The 18,390-nt window shown below is 45.8% G+C and overlaps 2 protein-coding genes, 1 non-coding gene and 1 pseudogene across 9 annotated transcripts in view; 2 read left to right on the top strand and 2 right to left on the bottom strand.

Annotated features, from left to right (window-relative positions):
• Window positions 1-1,877: 1,877 nt before the first annotated feature.
• LOC102918400 (large ribosomal subunit protein uL13 pseudogene) lies at window positions 1,878-6,993 on the bottom strand (annotated as a pseudogene).
• LOC121821082 (U6 spliceosomal RNA) lies at window positions 5,963-6,069 on the bottom strand. The gene has a single exon (XR_006061770.2). It is a non-coding gene; the product is annotated as a U6 spliceosomal RNA (small nuclear RNA).
• A 1,907-nt stretch (window positions 6,994-8,900) lies between the features above and the next one.
• LOC143267540 (metallothionein-2) lies at window positions 8,901-9,294 on the top strand. The gene has a single exon (XM_076545663.1). The coding sequence runs from the start codon at window positions 8,965-8,967 to the stop codon at window positions 9,148-9,150; it is 186 nt and encodes a 61-aa protein (XP_076401778.1). The 5' UTR covers window positions 8,901-8,964; the 3' UTR covers window positions 9,151-9,294.
• A 1,987-nt stretch (window positions 9,295-11,281) lies between these two features.
• Window positions 11,282-18,390, top strand: part of Evi5 (ecotropic viral integration site 5) — a 153,005-nt gene continuing 145,896 nt past the window's right edge. For 6 of the 7 annotated variants that reach the window (XM_016004340.3, XM_016004339.3, XM_006985822.4 and 3 more), the window contains exon 1: window positions 11,282-11,334. In XM_016004340.3, coding sequence (XP_015859826.2) covers window positions 11,284-11,334 — 51 coding nt within the window. In that variant the 5' untranslated portion in view covers window positions 11,282-11,283. Of the gene's footprint in view, window positions 11,335-16,988; window positions 17,127-18,390 lie in introns of those variants that run through there. The other variant, XM_076546939.1, reaches the window with a different exon arrangement.

Raw genomic sequence — 18,390 nt, 5'->3', positions numbered from 1 at the left:
CATCAGTACATGGGTGCTTCCAAGCCTTTGTGCTGTGTTCTCCCTGTAATGTGCCCCCCTCTCTCTGTAGACAGAGAAAACCAGCCCCCCCATATACATATGCATAAATATATACATGAATATACAACTTATTTCAACCAAGTCCAGTTAAGACCATCTTTCCGGGCTGGAGAGATGGCTCAGAGGTTAAGAGCACTGCTTGCTCTCCCAAAGGTCCTGAGTTCAATTCCCAGCAACCACATGGTGACTCACAACCATCTGTAATGGGATCTGGCACCCTCTTCTGGCCTGCAGGGATGTGTGCAGACAGAACACTGTATACATAATAAATAAATCTTTTAAAAAAAAAACAAACCATCTTTCCATTTTCTCTAAGTTATCTAAATTCTCAGGAAGTGTTTTGTTCCCTCCCCTTCCCTTCTTAAAAAAAAAAAAGACTTATTTTCACTTATGTGCATATGTGTGTATCTGTGTAACTGTATGTCGTGTGTGTGTGTGTGTGTGTGTGTGTGTGTGTGTGTGTACTCCAAGAGGCCAGACAAAGACGTCAGATCCCCTTGAACTGCACCTGAAGGCAGCTGTGAGCTGCCTGATGTGGGCACTGGAAACCAACCCTGAATCCTCTGAAAGAGCATCCAGCACGGATAGCTGCTGAGTCATCTTTCTGGGTCCTCCTCCTTTCTTTCTGCAGAGGAAAGTTAGGCATGTTAGGCAAGTGCTTTATTATTTAGCTGCTGCATCATGACTACCTTTTTATTTATATATCTGTGGTGGGGAAATAAACATAATCTGACGTTTACCGTTTTAACCACCTTGTGTTATAATTCAGTAGCACTGACTGCACACATCGTTTTGTATAATTCTCACTACCACCTAGTTCCAAAGCCTTTTCATCATCACCCCAAGCAGAAACCACACCATCAAACACCAACTCCTCACTCCCCTCCTCTCTCCTGTAGTACCTTCTAGTCTTCTGTGTCTCAAGCCTGACTAGGTAAGGGAGATCACATGGTGTTTGCCCTTCTGAAAGGGGGGACAAAGGGCAAACTCTGAGCCCTCAACCCGTTAAGGATTAAAAGCACAATGTGTGTTTTCCTCTGCTTTCTTGGTGCTTGTCCTAAAACACAGATTAAGTCATGAGGTCGAGTGTTTACTAAGAGCCCCTTATGACCAAACCAAGATAAAGCTAGGGTGAAGATGACTAGACAGATAACAAACAAAACGGAGGAAGAATTATCACCAGAAAACCAGTTCAAACCAGACCAAGCATACTTAAACCCTCTAACTTCACCACCTCTTAGTCAACTTTAAAGTCACAAGTTTGGGGGAACTGGAGAGAGAGCCCAGTGGTTAAGAGTACTCATTGCTTTTGCCGAGGACCTGGTTCAGTCCTAGCACGTGTGTGTGTGTGTGTGTGTGTGTGTAGTATATGTATAATACATATTATATATGCTAATAAACACAAACGTGACATCCAGACGTCCTAGGAGATCCACCACTCACTTTTTTTCTTTAATAATCAAATAATTTATTAGCACATAGAAGCCTACAGCAAGAAAATACAATTGCTTTCTGATCAGTGTTGGGAAGGAGCAAAGGCAGTGTGTTCTCGGTGTGCACGTGTAAATCCCAGCCCAGGTGTGTGCCGAATTCTCACAGCTGCAGAATTATGGCACGGGGTCTGATGGGAAACTCTGGAGCCCAAGCAGTGGTTATTACTTTAATCAAACTCAACAAGCAGGCGCTAAGCTCTCGGAGCTGTCTAAAAAGTACCCTCTCCCACGGGAGCAGTAACTAGAGCACTTCTGTGGCCACTTTCCTGGTCGGCAGGAGGAAGAGCAGACAGGCAGGCATGAGGCACCAAGTCTTTACTGGGCTCACACCAGGAGTCCACTGGTCTTGAGGACCTCTGCTGCTTCTGATAGTGGATTAGTGGAAGCCTTTTCCTTCCGTTTCTCCTCCAGAGTGGCTGTTGCTGCCGGCTCCTTCCTCCCGACCTCGTGAGCCGGGCGCCCCGGGTAAGCAAACTTCCTGGTAGGCTTCAGCGCACAGCCTTGAGGGCGGCAGGGACCACCGTCCGCTTTTTCTTGTCTTAGGGTGGAGGGATCCCATCCAACACCTTGAGGCGTCCCAGGGCAGCCTGGCCTCGCTTGGTCTGGTGGGGCAGCATGCCTGGCACAGTGCGCCAGAAAATGCGGCTCGGGGCTCGGAAGTGGTAGGGGCCTCGAGGGGGCTCGGTGTTCATCCGCCTTCGGAGAAATGCCAGGTACTTTGTTTCTGTAGACATGTCCAGAAATGTTGGTGCCCTCACAGCGCACAATCACCACCTTCCGGCCCAGCAGTACCTGCTTGGCCACAACGGCCGCCAGGCGGCCCAGAAGATGGCCCGGGCCATCCAGCACCTACCCCTCCAAGCCGCCTGGGGGAAAAAGCTCTAACCGCCTCAGGCAAGCTGGGCGGCCGTGGTGGCACACGCCTTTAATCCCAGCAGCACTCGGGAGTGGGAGGCAGGTGGATCTCTGTGAGTTCGAGGCCAGCCTGGGCTACAGAGCGAGTTCCAGGACAGGCTCCAAAACTACACAGAGAAACCCTGCCTCGAAAACAACAACAACAAAAACCACAACTCCTCAGGCACCAAAGAGGTGCATGGTGCATAGACACACATGCAGGCAAAACACTCAGACACATAAAATGAATAAATCTAAAAATAAAAAAAAAAATTTAAGCCACAAATTTTAGAAGGCATGTAGCTGAGCAATCAGTAAGTTTCCCACGAGCTTCCCTGCAGATAAGGTCACTGCGGAGTGGGCGGCGATGCCAATTGTCTGTGTTACTTTACAGAAACCAAGGCCATTTTTGCTTAAAATATTGAATCTTTTCTAGAACCTAAAGATATCGAACCTACAGCTCAGGAGGGTTTAAGGCTCCCTCGGCATCTCCGTTTCCTTTCCGTGGTCTTGTGTAGCCCAAGCTGCCGCTGAACTTCTGAGCTTCCTGGTTTTACCTCTGAAATGCCGGGATTGCAGATGTGCTCTACCACATCAGCTGGCACCTTCCTGTTTGTATGCGATCTACTCCTCTTTTGCCTCAAAATCTGAGTCGATTATATCCAGCTCTGCACATAGATGGACGAATTACCAACCGAGAAATGTTTCACCTAAAATGGTAATCCAGGGTTGATTTGGCCCGATGGATGTGTGTTTCTCCTGTTGTTGCAAGGTGACAATATTAGCTGTAATTTAGCATTTCCCAGATGTAGTTAACTGCTAGCACAGTGTAAGCCAGGATGCTTGCACACAGAACATCTTCTAAAACTGCTCATGACAAATGGATAATTAACCAAACTTTAGCCCTCCCAGGAGAACAGTAAAAGCCTACTATTTACTTTGTTCAAGTAAGCAGCCTGGTGTCTCTGGTCTGTGCTAGCTCTCTTCAGCTCAAGTTGGCTGGCTTCAGTTGAGGTCATATGAAGGAGTCTTGCCTATTATGGTTGGGTCTCATTTCTTTTGTATGCTGCAAGATCCAGTCATCTAGTGTCTCTTTTATTACTGGTTTATTATTTCACTTAATGGGGTGTTTTCAGCGTTCATCCATGTTGTAGTAGGTATCAGAACTTCACTTATTTTAATGACTCAGTAACATTATATGGATGTTTTACATCTTGTTTGCAGGGGGTGGGTAGGTAGGTTATGCCACGGTGTATATGTAGAAGCCAGAAGATAACTTGAGGGAATCACTTCTCTCCTTCTACCATGTGCATTCTGGGGACTGAACTCAGGTCATCAGACTTGGCAACAAGAGCCTTTACTTGGTGAGTCATCTCCCCCGCCTTGAAATTTTTCATTTTCAAATAACTATCCTAATAAGTGTAAAGTACTGTTTTTGTTTCCCTAACCATGCACAACTTTTCATATGCTTGTTACATATCTTCTCTGAAGAAATGTGTGTTCGATTTTTTTTTTTTTTTGGACAGAGTCTCTCTATGTAGGCCTGGCTGTCCTGGAATTAACAGAGATGCACATGCCTCTGCCTCCTGAGTGATGGGATCAAAAGTATGTTCGAATCCTTTGTCAGTGGATAAACCTACCTGATGATCTGAACACAATCCCTGGGTCCCTCATGGTGGAATGAGAGAGTCAACTCCTGCAAGTTGTCCTCTGACCTCCACATGCACACTGTGGCATGTGTGCACTCTTCACACACACACACACACACACACACACACACACACACACACACACACACATCCACACAAAAAATAAAATGTAATTTAAAAATAATTTGCCAGAGGGGGATCTGTGGTTGGTATGTAAAATGAATTAAAATTTTTTGTTTGTTTGTTTGTTTGTTTTTGGAGACAGGTTTTCTCGGTGTTGTTTTGTGTCTTTCCTGGATCTCGCTCTGTAGACCAGGCTCGCGTCGAACTCACAGAGATCCGCCTCCTCCTGCCTCCTGAGTGCTGGGATTAAAGGCATGAACTGCTGCCGCCGCTGCTGCCGCCGCCGCCTGGCTTAATTTTTTTTTTTTTTAATAAAACAAAAACAAACAAACAAAAAATCAGTTGCCAGCTGTGCATGCTGGCTCACACCTTTAATCCCAGTACTCCCCAGAGGCAGGTGGATCTCTGTGAATTCAAGGCTAGCCTGCTCTACAAAAAGACTTCCAGGACAGCTGGGGATGTTACTCAAAGAAAGTATATCTCGAAATGCACCCCCCCCAAAAAAAGTTGCCATTTTTTGATTAAATTGCTTATTTGTGTGTTTGTGGAATTATTTAAATATTCTAAATATTATTTTCTTATCAAATATATGACTTGCACATATTTTGTCCCATTCCATGGGTTGCCTTTTCATTCTCTTGATAGTGTCCTGGTTAAGTTGTCCACAAACTGTCCTCTGACCTCTACACACACACACCATGGAATGATATATATATATATATATATATCATTAAAATATATATATATATATTACAAATCTCTAAATGATTTTTTTGGGTAAAATTATTTTATTACTTTACAAATATTAAGAAAATTGAGGGGGCTGGTGAGGTGGCTCAGAGGTTAAGAGCACTGACTGCTCTTCCAGAGGCCCTGAGTTCAATTCCCAGCAACCACATGGTGGCTCCCAACCATCTGTAATGAGATCTAGTGCTGTACGGGCATATATGCTGTATATATAATAAATAAATAAATCTTTAAAAAAATTAAACTTTAATGACTCCTCAAAAACATATATTCATATGCAAATACTTTCTTTTTTCCTTTTTTTTTTTTTTCTTCTTCGAGACAGGGTTTCTCTGTGTAGCTTTGCGCCTTTCCTGGAGCTCACTTGGTAGCCCAGGCTGGCCTCGAACTCACAGAGATCTGCTTGGCTCTGCCTCCCTAGTGCTGGGATTAAAGGTGTGCGCCACCACCGCCCGGCTTCCTTTTTTATTATTAAGAAATTTTCTATTCATTTTACATACCAACCACAGATCCTCCCTCCTCCTTCCTTCTGCTCTCCCTCACCCTCTCCCCCAAATGATTTTAAAGGGAAAGCACTTATTTCACTCATCATTTCATCTCATAGTTATCTGGTGCTATTGTCAGGAGGACACGGTGGAGCAAAAAGCAAGGGACAGGAAAGGGTTAAGGAAATGACCACGTCTCAGTAATGCTATCTTATTATGAATCCAGGGAGGGATTAAACCACTGCCTGAGTCAGAGCCTCAGGAACAGCGCCTCTCAGTGATTGGTCCCCACCTCTTTGGAGGATGTTTCATATTCAAACCACATTTTCTTATAAAAGTCCTATAATTTTGACTTTTAATTTTAAGTCTTTAATCTGTCTTGTGTTAGTTTTTGTATATAGTGTAAGGTAACAAATGGTCCAACTATTCTTTTGTACATATTTAATTTTCTTTTTTTTGAGATATTTCATCATTTATTAACATTTATCAATTGTTCTTTTTTTTATTTTACAAAAATATGGAACACTTCACAAATTTGCGTGTCATCCTTGCGCAGGGGCCATGCTAATCTTCTCTGTATCGTTCCAATTTTAGTGTGTGTGCTGCCGAGGCGAGCACGTATTTAGTTTTCTAACTATGTTTTAAACGTCCGTATTTGTTCTTGTCTCTTTCCTTCCACTGTAATGTAAGCATCGTCAAGGCAAACAGTTTCTGTCACTGGCTGGTTATGGTAACAAGTCACCCTGACAGTTAATGTACTAAAACAACAAGAAGCACGTATGTACCCTTAAAGTTTCTAAGTCAGGAAGTGGGCATCAGCTTTCAGATTCCTTCTTCCTCCTGAGACGCAGCCAGTTTGGGGCCAGGACTGGAGTCATGGAAAACATGACCCGGACTGGGTCTGGTTCCAAAGTGCTCATTGACACAGCTGACATTTTTTTTAGATTTATTTATTTTATGTGTGTCTGTGTATCACGTGTGTGTGTGTGTGTGTGTGTGTGTGTGTGTGCTGAGGATGTCAAAAGAGGAAGAGACATCTCTTGGAACTGGAGTTATGCTTAATTGTGAGCATCATGCTGGGGAATTGAACCAGATTCTCTGCAAAAAACAAAACAACAAAACAAAGCAAAACAAAAAATCCAACAATCCCAGCACTCGGGAGGCAGAGGCAGGCGGATCTCTGTGAGTTGGAGGCCAGCCTGGTCTACAGAGTGAGATCCAGGACAGGCACCAAAACTACACAGAGAAATCTGTCTAGGAAAAACAACAACAACAACACCGCCCACCCCCCCCAAAAAAAACAACCAACCAACAAACCAAGTGCTCTAAATTGTTGAATTGTTGAGCCATCTCTCTTAGCCCAGATTTTGAATGAAAACAAGATTATCTTCAACATCTGTGTATGTGGGGCACACATGCTGTGGTGTGCATATGGAAGGTCCAAGCACAACTCTGGGAGTCAGTTTTCTCTTTTCATGGTGGGATGTGGAGAGGACTGGGGTCGTCAGGATTTCCTGGCATTGCCTTTACCCGCTGAGCCATCTTGCAGGACTGATTGTAAAATCTGATGGGATCTCTGTGTGTTCTTTTCTCACAGAGCAGGTCCCATGTGCTGAACCTAAAAGAACAGGCTGAAAAGTACAATAACCCTTACCCTCATCCTTCTGCCATGTTTCATTTGTCATAAAGACTAGCTTTTATTCCATGTGAGACACTATACAAGGATATGAATAATGAGCAACAAAGATTACTAAAGGCTGGATTAGAGGATTGTGTCATATGTATCTAATCCCAGTGCCTAAAAAAATGCCTAGTGTAGCATATTAAAAATATTTGGTTGGGCAGTGGTGATGCTTGCCTTTAATCTCAGCACTTGGGAGGCAGAGACAGGTGGATCTCTGTAAGTTCCAAGCCAGCCTGGTTCCAAAGAAAGCTAAGTTCCAGGACAGCCAGAGCTGTTACACAGAGAAACCCTGTCTCTCTCTCTCTCTCTCTCTTTTTTTTTTTTCAAGACAGGGTTTCTCTGTGTAGCTCTGCACCTTTCCTGGAACTCACTCTGTAGCCCAGGCTGGCCTCAAACTCACAGAGATCTGCCTGCCTCTGCCTCCTGAGTGCTGGGTTTAAAGGCGTGCACCACCACTGCCCGGCGAGAAACCCTGTCTCAAAAAAATGAAAAAAAAAAAAAAAATGGATAGGGGCTGGGGAAGTAGCTCAGTTTGTAGAGTGCTTGCCCAGCATGTATGATGCCCCAGGTTTGATCCCCAGCAATGCATAAACTAGGTGTGGTAGCTCAGACCTGTTATTCTAGCATTTGAGAAGCGGAAGCAGGAGTTTAACATCATCCTTAGTTACATAATGGGTTAAGGCCAGACAAAGCTACATGAGACTGTTTGAAATATCAAAGCTATAAGTGTTACAGCTCTGAGGGGAAAGGTATCCTGATAGTGGGGAGCCAAGAAATACCACAAAGTTACACTGCACAACAAACCTCACGTGAGACTTATTGGAAAAGACAGCCAAGAAATACCACAAAGTTACACTGCACAACAAACCTCACGTGAGACTTATTGGAAAAGAAGCAAGAGGGTGGCTACTTCTGCTTGGATGAGAAACAGTGAAGAATTGAACAGGAGACAGGCTTTATATAGGGCTTCGTGTGTGTGTGTGTGTGTGTGTGTGTGTGTGTGTGTGTGTGTGTGTGTGTTTGTAGTTTTCCAGGGTGGGGATTGGTGGGATTCCAAGTCCTGAACTTGGGGCAAGCCAGGGATTGGTGGGTTCTAAAAATTCAGAAGTGAGTTTGGTTACTCTTTAAAAGCCAAACCAACCAACCAAACAAAAAAGCCCATAGTGAGACCTCATCATAAAACAAAAACGACAAAAAATAAAAATTACAAAAAATAAGCCTGGTGGTGGTGGTGGTGGTGGTAGTGGTGGTGGTGGTGGTGCATGCCTTTATTCCCAGCTTTCGGGAAGCATGTGATTCTCAGAGTTCAAGGCCAGTCTGGTCCACAAAGTGAGTTCCAGGACTGCCAGGGCTACACAGAGAAACCATATCTCAAAACAAAAAAAAACAAAAAAAACCAAAAAAAAACAAAACAAAACAAAACAAAAAAAAAACAAAAACAAAACAAAAAAAAAAAAACAACCAACAAAATACCCACACACACACAAAAAAAAAATAAATAAAATAAAGAGTGGATTAATGAGCCATTCAAAGGTTGTTGGGATGTTTATGGCATTGAACAAAGAGAAAAGCAAGGAAAGCGTAGGAAAGACAACTGTCTGGAACCAGGTAGCTTGTGCTGTTTTCCATCTCGTTTTGCTTCTCTGAGAACAGCTGGGATGTCTGGGTTCACATCCTTAGCTTTTCCTAATGAGAGGACAAGGAATTCTATGTTTCTAGCTGTGGTTTGCAAACCTTCAGAGTAAGAATCTCCCAGGCTTCCATCACACCTTCTCCTAGCACTTCAGTTCCGGCTTGTCATTGGTCTTCAGCCGCCACCTCCACTCGCCATGGACCCTAACTGCTCCTGTGCCACAGATGGATCCTGCTCCTGCTCTGGGTCTTGCAAATGCAAAGAGTGCAAATGCACGTCCTGCAAGAAAAGCTGCTGCTCCTGTTGCCCGGTGGGCTGTGCGAAGTGCTCCCAGGGATGCATCTGCAAAGAGGCTTCGGACAAGTGCAGCTGCTGCGCCTGAAGTGGGACCCCCTCAGCCGCGTGTAAATAGAGCAATGTGTAGAAACGTCATTTTTTTTTTACAACCCTGGCCTATTCTCCACACCTTTCTATGAAGGCATGTAACTGATAATAAAAAGCGTTGACTTAAAAAAAAAAAATAGAATCTCCCAGGCTTATTTCCTAGAACCAACTGTTGTGGACAAGGAGCTAAGGTTCTGTGTGAGGCAGCTGCACCCATTACAAGCACGCAGAAGGGATGTAGACAGGTGAATAGTACAACTCTCTCTTCCAGGGGAGGTGCTCCCCTTCTGTATTCCCCACCATATCAATCCTCCACATTAGAGAACATACATGCTTTTTTTTTTTTTTTAACTTATGAATGCCCGACCTTAGCTTGGCTTAGTTTCTAGCCAGCTTTTCTTAACTTTAAATTATCTCATCTATTCTGTAGCTCAAGCTGGCCTCGAACTCACAGAGATCCACCTGCCTCTGCCTCCCGAGTGCTGGGATTAAAGGTGTGCACCACCACCACCACCACCACCACCACCACCACCACCAACCGCCCGGCTGGGAGGAGGTCTTAAATACAGGCTTACAGCACAATGGGAGAACCCCGGAGGGCAGAAGTTTGCAATTGAGAGAACATACATACTTTTATCCATTTATTTCTTAACATTTGTCTTTTATAAAATATTTATTTTATTTGTATGCGATTCATGTTCTGCCCGAGTGTATGTCTGTGTATTATGTAAGTGCAGGAGTCTGTGGAGGCCGGAAAAGGGTGTCAGAGTCCCTGGAACTGGTCTTACAGGTGGTTGTAAGGTACCATACAGGAAGTATAACCTGGGTTCTCTGCAAGAACAGTAAGTGTTTTTAGCCATCTAGCCATTTCTCCAGCCCCTTCTATTTGTCTTTAATATCAAATTATATTTTCTTATATCAGAGTGTGAACCCAGGTACCACATTTTAATAACTCCAAATGACACAGATTTTATAGTCCAGGGAGACCTAAACTTGGATTCTGTGCTTCCTTTTACTATCAGTTGTGACTATGGGTCAGCACAGTTTTCTCACCTTTAAAAAGTTATTTTTGTGTAGGAGTGTTTTGTCTGCATGTATGTCTGTGCATCATGTGTATGCCTGCTGCCAGAGGAGGCTAAAAGAGTGTGGGGTGTCTCCTGGGGCTGAAGTTACAAGAGGCTGTGAGTGGCCGTGTTGCTGGGAATTGAATCTGGGTCCTCTGAAAGAACAGCCAGTGCTCTTAACCACTGAGCCACCCACCACTAGAACACAACCTAAGATTGGCCATTTTGTGTGAATGCTTGTAATATTACTACATTATTATAGAGCTGAAAATGTAGTCACTACTGCCCTTTCTCTTAGGTCAGTGTTTGGCACAGCTGAACAGCATATAGATACCACACACACACACACACACACATACACACACACACACACACACACACACACACACACACACACACACACACTCATACATCTTCAACAAGTTTATTGGGGTAATTTACAGAGGAGCATGGGCGACTTAAAGGTAGCTAAAACATCAGAACTTCCCTCCTCACACACAGACCTTTACAGGCATCTGCAACATCAAAAGCCCTGCCTCAGTAAATAGTTTGTGTCTCCTGTCATTTCAGGAGGGTCACATGGGCACTGGTGAAGGATGCCCAGCCTCTCAAGCCTCCCCTTCCTTCTAGGGGGAGAGACACAGAGACAGGGAGAGACTCAGAGAGACAGGGAGAGACACAGAGAGAGAAGTTAACAATTTTATCTGAGGTTAAAATCCAAGCTCAGAGTAACAAATTAGAGAAGCCTCCAGCCAGCGCCTCAAAATCGGCACCTCAGACTTGATCATTCTGACCCAAGTCAAAAAGGAAGGAGGGAGGGAGGGGAGGGAGAGAGGGATGAGGAGAAACCGGCATCTGTTAGCATGCCTAGATTCTCAAAAGGCTTTGCTTTCCTAATCCTCCACATTCCCAGCTTCCCTTAAAGTTACTGCCTCACAGACGCACAGGCTGGAGCTGAAAGGGTGTTAAATGGGTGGAACCCAGTGGCAGCATCGATGTAAACACTCCCTATGAGTCAGCTGTAAATTCAATTCAAATCCCCAGTCTCCTTGTCTTCCCGGCTCATCATGGTTACCACTAAAATGACTGCTGCTTTTAGAAACCCCAATAGGAGACAGGTAAATGTATAAAATTTTTTTTCTCCCTTTTTACTATAGTGCTTGTGAAAATGCAATTATTGCAGCAGGGAATTTCAGTTTTTACTGAATTGGAATTTGCGTACCTCGCTTAATCTTTAAAGCACAGTAGCAGTTGGTGAATATGTCTTCAGTTTTATTTTAAGAATATTATCTCATTGTAGTGTGGCCATTCACGTAAGCAACTAGGAGTTATATAAAGTGGTAGGTTTAAATTCCACACCTTCAAGAGAGGTGTTTTAATAATTAGCTTTTGTACTTCAATACTTTCTTTCCCTGCTGTTATTGGCTGCTGGTATTTATTCTATTTATTCAGTGAACAGAGGCCTACTTTTTCTGTTTAGGCTCTTAATTTCTCACACGGAGAGAAAGATTAGTCAAGGAAAATGGTTGCCGTAATATTTATTCACAAATTCTAGCAATCTTGACAGTTGTTTCTTTCCTTACTTGTTCCTTCTGCTTAAGAATGCAGGCCACTAAAAAAGCGAAGTTTATTTTCCTGTAAGGTTATGAGGCATGGTGGTACCTGCCTGGGAAGCAGAGGCAGGAGGATTAGTTCATCAAGGTTATCCTCAGTTACACAGCAAGTTTGGGGCCAGTCTGGGTTGTATATGGCTCTATCTAAAAATACTACACAGCGACAGTGGTTTTGATGGAAATGAAGACAGGGCTAATTTACATTGAATAAATTTTGTCCCTGGCATTACCGACACAGACCATTTCATGTGAAGTAGAAGCATATCTCTCAACACATCTGTCACTGGGGACTTAACTTTTTATTTTTTCAGGCTTCCTTACTTGTGGATGATGTGTGTATATGAGTGGTAAATGCAGGTGAAAGAGCGCCACTGTGCACACATTGGGTCAGAGGTCAGCTGCGTTCTCAGCTTCACCTTGTTTGTGCAGCTGTTGTTCCAGGCTAGCTGGTAGGTGAGCCTTCTGGGCGACTCGCATCTCTGCTTTCCATCTCAGAGCAGAAGTTCAGGGATTACAGATGCATGCCACGGCTTTTTGTGTGGGTCCCAGGGATGCAGGCTGTCAGGCCTGTGTGGCTAGTGCATCTGTCCACTGAGCCATCTCCCTGGCTGGGCTCTCAGCTCTAATTGGCTGATGATGAAACAGAACTGTACAAGATTAAAATCCAAATGAGTAGCATGTGGTAGAGTCAGGATTTTTTTTTTCTAATTCAGAGTCTTTTTAATATTTGCACTGGTACTTTGTGACTTTGGAAAACAGCAATTGCAATAACTACCACTTGGTGAGTGTTTACATGCCTTGCATATTCATTCCATTTAATGATCAGTTCAGTGCTTAAGTAGATATTAGTAACTGTTTTATGGAATAGAAGAGGAGGTTAAACATACTTTTGCCAAGTATGCTTAAAATTGTAGATTATAGCTTCCAATCATTTGCTGTATGAAACATGGAAGTTACTAGTTCTCAGAAAATTTGATAGTTTAAGTGAAATTACTAATTATAGTTGCATCAAATTTTATCTTGCTTTAAAACAGATACTTAAGGAAGTCAAGAAACAGACTTCTCCTTTTATCAGGTGATATAGAAACTGGCACGGCATTGGTGTCCTATTTGGCAGAATGCTTTCAAAAGCTGTTGTTTTGTTGGATGGAGTTGAAAGATAGAGATAAAGTGGGGCTGGGGCTATAGCTCAGTAAGCAATGTTGTTAACCCTCAAATGTGAAGACCGATGTTCAGATCCTTAGAACTGAGTGCCTAGGCAGCTTGCCGGTAATTCCAGCTCAGAAGGCCCAGACAGGATCCTGGAAGCAAGCTGGCTAGCTAGATTAGCTGAATCGGAGAGCTCTGGGTTCAACCAAGAGACTGCCTCAATTATTAAGGAAGAGGGTGGTTGAAGAAGTTTCCCAATAATCAGCCTCAGGCCTCCACATGCATCCACACACATGCACATACCCATGTGAACAGGCGTATAGACAGGCACACAAACCACATGGACACATGCAGAAAGAGAGGGAGAGGAGAGGAGGGGAGTGGAGGGGAGGGGAGAGGAGGAGAGAGGTCAAGAGGTAGCCACAAGAGTGTGTGCCTTGCAGCATGCTTTCCTAAGGTGGTGCTCATGTCTTATAATCAGTGGATGTGTGGTGATGGTAGCGTGGTAAAGCTGCAGCCATTTTTAGAACCCCAGTAAGTGGAGAGGCCCCAGCTTTGTGCCATGAGTATCTTAGATTCCTGTTGTGGTAAGTGAAGAGCCTAATGGGGCGTGCTGTAACTCTTTCAGTATGAGCCTTCATTTTTTCCAAAGCAGAAAGTTTTGACTGACCGCTGTCTGGTACTCTTGGTGGCGTGTCTTCCTCTTCCTCCTGGAACAGTGCCACGGATATAACTTCCGACAGACGGCAACGTGCTGTGTCTGTGGGCTCCTGGCCACAGGTGCTGTTACTGCACTTGGAATGTGTGAGTGTGACTGAGAATCTGAAACTGTTGAGATGTGGCTAGTGGCTCTCATGGCCCCCGAATTAGACAGTGCAATCCTAGAATAGAAACGAGTGCCCTGCTTTTCTAAGGAAACTCAAGGTGCTAGCTGCTCAGGGTGACGATGGTGGTGTTATCTGTGGATTTGACCTGGCTGATGAGTTCTGACCTCTCTGAAGAATGCCTCCCTTGTTTGCTTTGGTGACCAATGGGTCTCATGTGGCCGGCTTGAACACCTTCAGCAGTTAACGTCATGGTTTTTTTCTGTGACTTAACTCTTGGCAGGTTAGAGGAGTTTCCTTCCTAGATAGTGACCTAAATCCATGCTGAGAGTATGCAGCATGGAACACAGAGAGCTTTGAATCGCTACCTGAATTGACTGTAAATGAAATGGCCTCTGAAGACAGTGCTGCTGCCCACGGCCACACTTCCTGTCTCCTCCCCGTGGGCATCTAGACTAGACTCTGGAGTGTAAGCGGCAGAGGGGCAGGAGCAGAGGCGGTGTCAGAGTAGAAGTCACACAGTGGAATATCACTTACGAAAGTGCCTGAGCACTCGGTAGTGTTAGAATTAGCAATTAAAGTGGGGCATTAATGTGTAAGCTCTTCTACCAAATAAACTGGCACATTTGGGGCAAGAGAAAGAACGGCACAAGCCAGCACATGCTGGAGCACAGAGCCAGTGGCTCTCTTCAGGACCACTATTTAGAGATCAGTATCTCAAAATGATTACATCGTGACATGCTGAGCACAGTAAGATGTACCTCTAGGGCTGATATGTTCTCACTGCATTCAGTTTTGCCTTTTCTGGAATTTTGCATATATGGAATTGTACACTATACATCCTGTTGCCATTCATTTTAAAATTGATAATCCATTCACATACTTAAAAATGGAAAAGTACGATTTTAAGCCTTTTGGGTGTTCGTAAAAAAGTCCTCTTCCCATCTCTGGAAATGCTTCACTCTTAATCCCCGCCCCCTTCCACTTCTGAAACAACAAGTGTTAATAGTTTCAAATAGTTTCATGGTGTCCACAGCTACAGCTATACTTTTGTTTGTTTGTTTTTTGAGACAAGGTTTCTCTGTGTGTAGCCTTGGCTGTCTTGGATCTCGATCTGTAGACCAGGCTGGCCTCGAACTCACAGAGATCTGCTTGCCTTTGCTGCCGAGTGCTAGAATTAAAGGTTTGCACCACCATTGCCTGGCATATCCTTCTTAACTGAGAGGTTTGAGCACTCTGTTTTAAATATTATCCAAGGAATCTTAGGACACCCCAATTAAGAGAACTTAAAATCTATTTCTATAATAACTAGTGTTCTGACTCCAAGTGTGAAAGTGTGACATTACCTGTGACATCAGTCACTTTTTAAGCCATATCTAGTTCAAGTTCTCTAATCTATGATAGTAGAATTCATTGAACAAATATGAAAATATGACCACAGATCAAGTAAAGCCAACCTCCTCTTCTTATGGAGCCAGGTGCTTAGTAGGAGAATCAAAAATTCCCAAAAGACAACAAAAAACAAACCAAAAAAATTCCCAAAAAGAGTCCTATAATTACCGTTTCCTGGAACGTGATTGAGAGGACTATCAGGGGGGCAGTCAAAGAGCCCGCTCAGACCCAGAGACCAGGGCCTGGGGAAGATGAGGGCCAGAGAACTTTCCAGGCAACCCAAGTATGAGAAAACTCTCGGGCCGAGGCGCTGAGTTTGCTCAGGATGGAACGTGGGCCTGGCAGAGAGGAGAGAGGTGGGCAAGGTGCTTGGCCCTGAAGGGCTGGCTTAGGAGCCTTTGTCTAAGGGAATAACGCGGGACAGGGACAAGGTCACAGGACACAGTATTCGGAACAAACATTCTTCCTGAAATAGGAGGAGATTTAGAGAAGGGTCGGAGGGATGTGGATAAATTAGGTCAGCGTCCTTAGAGTCTACCTGCAGGAGAGAGTAAGTTTGGCTAGGGTGGTTGGAGATGGAGGACATAGGGCAGATTCAAGGAAACTTTAGCAGATAAGAGCAACAGGATCTGCAAATAAATTGGAGACGTAGTTTTAAAAAAATGTTTCGTTTTGTTATGCAAGATGCATTAAGTTACAATGAAGCTGTTAAATTGACTTTAATAACATGACCTGAAGTTATGCAAAAAATTGCCTCAGATTATTTTGAAATTTTTAAAGGTTTTAGCTGGGTGGAGGACATGGTTTTACTTCCCATTTCTTATTTCCTAGTTTTGTTGAAAAATACTCTTTTCTAGAAGTGCTTATAATAGTGGAAATTTTTCTGGACAGGCCTTACAAATACAATTAAACAAAAAACAGGGGTATCCGATTAGTAGACAATTTTGGAGCTTTTTTGACTGCACGATGATAATTACTATAATTATGATCACTTCTAAGTGTATAACAAAAATGACTTATATTGCCTTTATTATTTTTCTTGCCTGCCTCTTTCGGAGACAGGACCTGAATGAACAGGCTGTTTTTTTGTCCAGAACTAAGTAATTTCCTTCCAAGAACTTGGCTGGTGTTGGGTAACTGCCCGCCTTCTGCCCTCCGTGGGACTCCGAGTGAACCCACGGTGTCCAGAGGATGGGTGGAAGACCCGTTTAACCACCGCGAGTGCCATTTGAGTAACGTTTTTGAGAGTTGGACGCGGGGCAGCGGTCGCCAGGCTGCGCGTCCGCTCTGCGCGCCCCAGGCCTGGAAGCCCGCAGCCAGGCGCGGGGCGGCCGCCGCGGGGGCTCCGAGGGGGCGGCGTGCCTTCGGCTGCCCGGACTGGCACCGGGCGGTTCTGGCGGCCGGGGAAGTCAGCAGTTTGCAGGGCCGAAGTCGGCAGGGTGCTTGGACAGAGGGGCGGAGGACAGGGATCTCCCCGCCTCCGCTCCCCGCGGTCCAATCCCTTCGGTTTCTGCTTTGGCTTCGCCAACCCGGCCGGGGCCCTAACCTGCTCGAACCCATTATGCCGTAGAGGCCGGCCGGGGCTCTTTAAGGCCCTCGCCGCGCCTGCGCCCTGGGCTTTCCTGAAGCGGCCCGGCCGGAGCCGGGCGGAGCTGGCGGGCGGGCGAGCGAGCGAGCGCGCGGACGAGGGGCTGCGCGAGGTTCGCCCGAGTCGCGGGCGGGCAGTGCGGCGAGCCGCTTTCCTGAGGGTCGCGGGGGCGGCCCCGAGGTCCCGAGCCCCGGAGCGGGAGGCGCGCGCCGGGGGACGCGGGGGAGCGCGGCCCGCCCAGGCCGGCCCGGGCCGAGGCGCTGGGAGGCGGCGGCGGCGGCGGCGCGGCCGCCGGCTGGATGGGAAGTTCATGTTGACGGCGACGTCCACCCCAGGTTTCCAAGGTGAGCGGCGTCGCGCCAGGCCGGGCGAGGGACGGGGCGAGCGCGGCGCCGCCGCCCGAGGGCCGCGCCGCCGCCCCGGGCCGCTGCCGAAGTTGCGGCGGCGCGAGGCGAGCCCGCCGGGGCCTGCGTTCCCCGCGCCCGCCTGGCCCGGGCGGCCCCGGGGGCGCTTCCTCGAGGACACCCCGGTCCGCCTGCGCCCTCGGCCCCGCGGTGCCTTCCTTGGGAAGTTGGCGCCGGTCTTTGGCCTCCCGCTTCTGCGCGCGGCGGTGGCTGCAGGCAGGTGATGGGCAAGCCAGGTGTGCGGAGCGGGGCCAGCCTCGCAGTCACCGCGCGTTTCCGGCGGTCGGCTCGTAGCGGTGGAGGTGTCGGCGCCGCTTTCCCTGGCCCGAGGTCATCTCAGGGGGCGTCCTTTCGCGGGAGCGAGAGTTCGGCCCCACTTTTGGACTGGTTCCCTCACTTTCCTCCCGTTTTTGCTGGAGGGAATTTTAAGGAGCAGCAAGCGGTTTCCTTTGAGCTGCGGGGGAGAATGGTAATCGCTCTTCCCCGCTGAGGGAAGAAGGAACCCCAGAGCTTCCCGAAGTGAGGGAAACACCATCTTTTGGTAGTTTTTAATCTTTGCATGGTGTTTTGTTTTTAAACTTTGTAAGTTAGAATTCCTTAGTGTTCTAGGAGTTTGCTTTCTGTAAAGCAGATGATGCTCGCCTCCTCTGAGAAGTTTGTGTCAAGGAAATTGTAGAAAATGTATTCAAGTGTATCTGCAGAAAGAGATCACAGTCCTCTAAGTTTGCAAGTGAAACACCAGAGACCAAGAAGAAATCGACATTACTAGGCATTACTAAGTTGGGATATATTCCTCTGAGGCGTGGAATTTGTTTGTTTTTTTGTTTTTTTTTCTGGGTGAGAGTCTTTCTGTGTGGCTCAGGCTGCTGACAAACTCCTCCCTCCTCCCCCCTTCCAGGATATTGCCACTATTACTGGTAGATACTGTTTTGTTTTTAAATTTCTAACTTCAGGTACTCTGGGGTCTTTCCCAAGGCGGTTGTACCACTTAGTACTCAAGTGAAACTCCAGTGAATCCAGTACTTCCTGATGATGCTTATCATTTCTTAAAAAATTCTGCGATTTGGGCGGTAGATACAGTACTTTATCAGTGTGTGGGTTTATTTTGTATTTTTGTAGTGATTGAAGTTAAGGTTATTTTATTAGCCATTTTTCTATTAGAAGTGCCTCTTTTACGGATTATGCTTAGTTTTTCCTTTTTCCT

This window comes from Peromyscus maniculatus, chromosome 10, assembly GCF_049852395.1.
Source record: "Peromyscus maniculatus bairdii isolate BWxNUB_F1_BW_parent chromosome 10, HU_Pman_BW_mat_3.1, whole genome shotgun sequence".
Lineage (NCBI taxonomy): Eukaryota > Metazoa > Chordata > Mammalia > Rodentia > Cricetidae > Peromyscus > Peromyscus maniculatus.
The sequence above is the reverse complement of the archived record's forward strand: the minus strand, read 5'-3'. Positions and strand labels throughout refer to the sequence as shown.

Bases quoted from the DNA above. Each gene is read 5' to 3' on its own strand.
- LOC143267540 (XM_076545663.1), top strand. From the start codon at position 8,965: ATGGACCCTAACTGCTCCTGTGCCACAGATGGATCCTGCTCCTGCTCT.